Source organism: Crocodylus porosus, unplaced genomic scaffold (genome assembly GCF_001723895.1).
Source record: "Crocodylus porosus isolate Cpor-Errol unplaced genomic scaffold, CroPor_comp1, whole genome shotgun sequence".
NCBI classification, from domain to species: Eukaryota; Metazoa; Chordata; order Crocodylia; family Crocodylidae; genus Crocodylus; species Crocodylus porosus.
This window is the reverse complement of record NW_017728944.1, coordinates 99,229-105,327: the sequence shown is the minus strand read 5'-3', so window position 1 is coordinate 105,327 and position 6,099 is coordinate 99,229. Positions and strand designations below refer to the sequence as shown.

Below are 6,099 nucleotides of genomic sequence, written 5' to 3'. Positions count from 1 at the left end.
TGTGAAGTAGTTCTTACGGATGTCTAATCTAAACCTACTCTCCAACAACTTGTGGCTGTTATTCCTTGTTATGCCAGGGGGCGGTAGGGGAAACAAGGTCTCACCCAAACCCTTCTGGTCCCCCCCTAGTGAATTTATAGACTGTCACCAAGTCCCCCCTCAGCCTTCTCTTGTGAAGGCTGAACAGCTTCTGGTCCCGCAGTCTCTCATTATAGAGTCTGCCCTGTAGTCCCCGGATCATGCAGGTGGCCCTCCTCTGGACCCTCTCAATGTTGTCCACATCCCTCCTGAAGTGGGAAGCACAGAACTAGATGTAATACTCCAGCTGTGGCCTGACCAGTGTTGCACAGAGGGGGAGGATCACCTCCTTGGCCCTGCTAGAGATGTACCTGTGGATGCACGACAAGATCCGGTTAGCCCTGCCAACCGTGACCTCGCATTGTCAGCCCATGTTCATCTTGGAGTCAACAGTGACTCCAAGATCCCTTTCTACCTCTGTGCTCTGAAAAAGGGAGTTTCCCATCTTAGAAGGGAACTTCCCATCTTAGAAGGGAGTTTCCCATCTTAGAACTTGGGTTCATGAAACCTAGTGCGCTCTCCATCCATCTCTCTGTTTATATGCACATCTTATTTAATTAGCTTATAAAGGTGCCTTCTGACTGACTTCAGACTAAGACAGCTAGCTACTCCTCTAAGCCATCCCAGCCAAGTCTCTGTTCATTCTACTTTTGGCAAACAAGGTTCTTTGGGTAAATATGATACCTTGTATTAGACCAACTAAACAGTTAGAAAAAATGTTCTTTGCAAGCTTCTGGGCACAAACGCCCTTCTTCAGGCATAGGCAGAGTCTGCTGCTGGTCTGTATTCTCCTGGGTGGGGTAGAAGCCAACAGCAGACTCTCCCTATGCCTGAAGAAGGGCATTTGTGCCCAGCAGCTTGCAAAGAACAATTTTCCCAACTGTTTAGTTGGTCTAGTAAAAGATATCACGTCAACCCAAAGAACCCTGATCATAGACCAACATGGCTACAAACAACACCTGCTCTTGTGCATGTCCAGGGATAGAGTCCAAAACTTTTCTAAGTAGCCTGTTCCAATACTGGACCACCCTCCCTCCAACCAGTGATTTTACCCTACACCCCCAAGATCCTACCGACGCTGTTAGGTCACAAACACAATCCACAAGCCCAACACCAGGGATTTCACACAGGCTGCCCCAAAGCCTCCCCATCTGTTGTGCTCTTCCCGAGGTCTTGGCAGGGGGGAAAACGGCTCTGTTACCTTTCCGCAGGCAAAAGGCAAACAGAAACCAGGAGGTGGCATGGTCTGAGCCCCAGCCAAGGGCAGCCTCGAGCAGGAGGAGATGGGGGAGGTGCAGCTCGACCAAGCCCCGTACCCACCTGCAGGCAAAACCGGAGGGACAGCCGAGCAAAACCGCGCTGCACGGGAACCACCATCTTTGCCGCGCGGTGCACTGTGGGATTCAGGCGGAAGCCACCCGCGGAAGGGGCGGGGTTTGCGCGAGTGGAAAATTCCAGGGGCTCTTCCCGCTCGCCTCGTGGCGGGGTCGGTGTGATGGGCGTTTCCGCCCTCGCCCCGGGTGCCAACGGGTGGTGTGCAGCGCTCCAGCCCGCTGTAGGGAGATCCGGGCCCCGTGGAGGGGCACAGCTCCCCTGCCTCATCCCTTGGGAACCTGAAGGCTCTTGGAACAAGGCTGATTGAGTCAGGGGGGTTGCTTCCTAGGCCAGGGCCAAAGAGGCTCCCACCCCCTCATGGCATCAGTAGGGTGCTGGTGGGTGTGGGAAGACTGAACGCAACGTTCTCCAGTCCTTGTTGCTGCCACCTTCTCCAGGACTTTGCTCCCAGCTGCCTTGGTTGTCTCCTCCTGGGCAAACACGCAGTGAGGGTTTAGCTTTGCTTGCTGGTGATGCTGGGCTAAGATCAAGTGTAGCTGAACATGTAACATCTGTAATGAATTGCATTTTCATACCCAAGCTGAAAATGCAGTTAAAAATGGCACTGTATAGTGGAGGGTGCCCCCTTGTCTGCTTGCGGACAGGGCTTCCTATGACAGCCTTATACTTAGCTTCCCGCTGGCCAGTTTCCAGTGGGAGGATCTCGGCTACGCGCCGACTTTATGGAAATGAGAACTCCTCCCTAGCTTGCTCCTGTGGCCATATGGCTGAAGGCAAATGAAATGAGGGTGGAACCCCAAGCCTCCAGGTTTGAGTCCGCACATAGGATGACTACCAAAGGATTTGGAAGCATCTGAAGCTCCAGGCTGGGGTGGAGGATACTGGCCCAGTAGCAGGGTCACGTATGGTTCCTGAATGATTCAAATGGATTCAGATTTGATCTGGCTAATTTGACCTGGAACATTAAAAATTTTCAAAAAAAAAAAAAATTACTGGGCTGAAATCAGTGATCAGGCTGCACTGATCTGTTCTTCAGACTGAAATTGTTCTGAATGGCATTATGTAGTAGAGCAGGGGTTGTCAACCAGGGGTCCACATACCCCCAGAGTACTTGGAAAGGGCCTAGGGGATACACATGGGCAAGTGGGGACAGAGTTTCACTACTCTGTGCCACCACCTACCAGGAGCAGGGCCGAGAGAGGCCAGGGCACTGGCACCCCTTTGCCAGTGACACAGATGCCCGCCAGCCAGCCACAGTGGGGGAAAGGTGGCACACAGCAGCTGCCACTGCCACCCACCACCCCATGCTGCTTCCGCTCTACATCCAGAAGAGGGGGGGAACCACCTGGACCCACTGCTGCTATCTCAGGCTGAGTCTGGTTTCTCAAGCCCCCCAGATGGAGCAAGGCAGGAGCAGCTCTGAAGCTCCCCTTCTCCCAGGGCAGCCAGGAGTAGTGGCAGCAGTATGTGGGGAAAGAGGGAACGAGAGGTGAGGGAAGGTACTGCTGAACATGGAGGGGAATGGTGGGTGCTAATAGAGGGGGATTCTTACCTGCTACAGAGACTTAAGAAGAGTCTCTGCTGCTCCTGCAGTGTGGTCAAAAAAGGGGGATATGGCTGCAGAACCCCACCTTCTCTGGATCCACCCTGCTGACACCATGGGGATGTCACATTGCCCATCACATCTCCTGGGATGGTTCTAAGGGGCAAGCTCTGGGCAGAGAACCACCCCAGCTGCATCACCATACTCAGCAATCTCCCTGCCTGCCACCCTCTCCAGCTCAAAGTCATGGTTGGCTCTTGGTCTGGTGCTTCATGCTAGGGAGATGTGGACAGAGGGCAGTTACAGCTCATAACACCAACACCATCTTCTGCCTCAGTTCTGGCCTCAGTCTGCGGCTTCACAGCCTCATGCCCAAGAAGTTTTCTGCCACTTGGTAGAGCTGCCAGCTCAGCCCTCTCTCAAAGCAGCTAGGGTCAGTGAGTACCAGGCTAGGAACCAGCTTGCAGCAGCCCAGCCTCCTGAGCTATGGGGAAACTGGCAGAGTCAGTGTCAAGTCAGGGGCTGGGGGTGCTGGAGAAACAAATGAGTTGCTTGCTGCAGTCTGCAAGGTCCTGCTGTCTCCTTTGCTGTCCATCCGGAGTGCAGCTGCTAAGATCACTCTTCTCTACTCTACCCTGCAGATTCACCCACCCTCTGCTCTCTCTCTCTCTCCTCTCTCTCTCTCTCTCTCTCTCTCTCTCTCTCTCTGACTTCCTCTCCCACAGGCCCTCTGCTCCCTGTACTTGCTGGGTCCTTTGTGCCCATAGCTCCATGCTCTGAACAGCTCCCCCTGTCCCCTATGTCAAAAACTCTCCTGTGAACTTTGAAGCCTCCTTGCAGACTTCTCTGTTAACATTATTAGGCTTTTATCTACTACCTGTATCAACCACCAGAGAGCACCACCACCCCCTTTTCAGTATGTTCAATCCTGTCCCCTGTTAAGGAAACTTCTGAAGACTGTGACAGCTCTGATTTCTCTTTAAATCACTGGTGTGCAGTGACCTACCATTCATGGGAATGCAACATGAGGCCTTTGGCAATGTGATTTTGAACCATGTGGAGTAACTCCATTAGGCAGTAGCAAGGGTAGGCTTTTCTTTTCTGTTTGACCCAGCCATTACAGACATTACATGTACCTAGCCAGTGTGTTATGAGTTCCCCACAGGCAGGATTTTGCTGTGCATATTGGGACTCTGTAAAGAACACAGTCCAGTACCAGTGCTCCCTCATTAGTACTAACACTGGAGTTTTATTCAGGGCCAGGTACAGTCACCTTTACTGCTGCTGTGGCAGCACAGCTGGGGTCTAGCGGGCACTATGGTAACTCTGCCCAGTGCCAAGCCTTGAAGTGTTGTACAAAGGCTCATTAGCACTAAGCTATTGACACAAGCCTTCCAAACTGCCTCCCAGCTCCCTCTCTGTTTACTTAGCTTCTCTGAGGCTCTTATCACATCAGTACATCTCAGGGATGGGGAAAGGATGGCGTCCTTTACATCTGCTGCTGATAGGGATGGACTATGGTCCCTTTGTTCCTGGGAGGAAGCTGATAACGAAAGGCTGTCCCCTCTTAGATGCTGGCAAAATTAATCGCATCCAGCAGAAGAAAGTATCCAAAGGGCACTGCTCTGATAGTTACAACCCCTGAGATCTATAAATAGATCACTTCCAGGGCCCTTTAAATATATCTGTCAAACATATTAATATGATCGGTGCCAAGGCTGAGGCCAAGTCCTGAGGCAGAGTGGCCTCTGAATTTCTCCTTGTTGGAGTATGTCCTCTGCAAACTCACTTCTGAGCTGCCTGTTAGTCTGTTCATCCATGCTCTCTATTTATTCCTGGAAGAGGATGAAGCAGATTGCAGGGGTGAACAATGCTTAGAGTTTGGTAACAGTAAATTGAGCTGAGTTCAGTAGAAAAGCTGGTCATAGCTCACTGCCAAACAGTGGAGGTTGGAGGCCTCACAGGTAAGGTAGGCTTGAAGGGGTGATTTGAAAGTAGCTGAGGTGGCAGCTTGCTGGACTTCTGGCCCTTCTGTGATGTGAGTGTGATGGGTCTTCTGCCAGAGACAACTCTTCCCAGGCCTCATAGTCTGAGGAACAATGGTCAGATGGAGATGCAAAAAACCTGGGTTAAGTGCCCTGCCCTGCCACAGATTCCCTTTGTGATTTAGGGAAAATCATAGTTTCTCTGTGTTCCAGCACCTTGTCTATATTAGCCCCTCCCTACCTCATGGGGATGCTGGGAGGCCAAATGCTTTAATGTGCTGAAGTGCTCAGATCCTATGCTATCCTATGGCTGCATAAATACACATTTGCTTTGAGCAGATGCCCAGAGTGGTATTAGACTGCCCTAGATATAACAGGGGAAATATATTCACTTTGGTTCCTTTTATTTTTTGGTTGTTCTCCACCCTTCCCTCCCCCCAGCTCAAGACTCCAGAGGACAAGATGTTCCAGTGATGATTTTCTCTGGAAAATAGTCTCAACAGACACCAATTATTCTGTAGTGTAAGAGAAGTCAAGCATAACCACTTCACTCTGCATGAACAACCTGCCTTACCCCACACACTGTTATGTGCAGCAGGCTTGTACACAGAGGTCTACATGGTCCACACACCCAGACGCTGCAAATACACCTGCAGAGAGATTCCTCTGTTCCTTGTATAATGGCAAAAGCAGTGACAGACACCTCTGTGCTCTGTGTGCCCAGATACACATTAGTCACACAAGCCTGCACACAAACATGTGCATAGGAAGTATGACATGGATCTGTTGACCCAGTACATGCAAGCACCCCAGGAGTCTGCAGAAATGCTCACGCACGTTCACTTGCTCACGTACACAAATGAGCCAACACGCACAGCACTAGCAGCAGCTTCCTCCTATTCGGTGGTTTTGCTGACATTCCCCGGGCCGATGCATCCATTTCACCGCTGACCTCCATTCCGCAGTGCAGAAGTGTCAGTCCCTCACTAGGTGGGGCTGGAACATCATCTCACAGAAGTGCTGGGTGGCTCAAAAATTCTGCTGCCCGATTCTTATCCTGGGGGAGGAGAAATGGAATTTAGCATCCACTTCCTTGTTTCTTCACTGCTTCCTGGTCTGCCCCTTTTGCAAGAGTCATAGAATGACAGCAGTTTTAGT

General features: G+C 51.2%; 1 protein-coding gene across 2 annotated transcripts in view; it reads right to left on the bottom strand.

The window, feature by feature from the left end:
• Positions 1-1,504, bottom strand: part of MRPL45 (mitochondrial ribosomal protein L45) — an 8,954-nt gene extending 7,450 nt beyond the window's left edge. The window contains exon 1 of one of the 2 annotated variants that reach the window (XM_019550244.1): positions 1,399-1,504. In XM_019550244.1, the coding sequence (XP_019405789.1) occupies positions 1,399-1,455 (57 nt within the window). In that variant the 5' untranslated portion in view covers positions 1,456-1,504. Of the gene's footprint in view, positions 1-1,151; positions 1,245-1,398 lie in introns of those variants that run through there. The other variant, XM_019550243.1, reaches the window with a different exon arrangement.
• Positions 1,505-6,099: the final 4,595 nt, after the last annotated feature.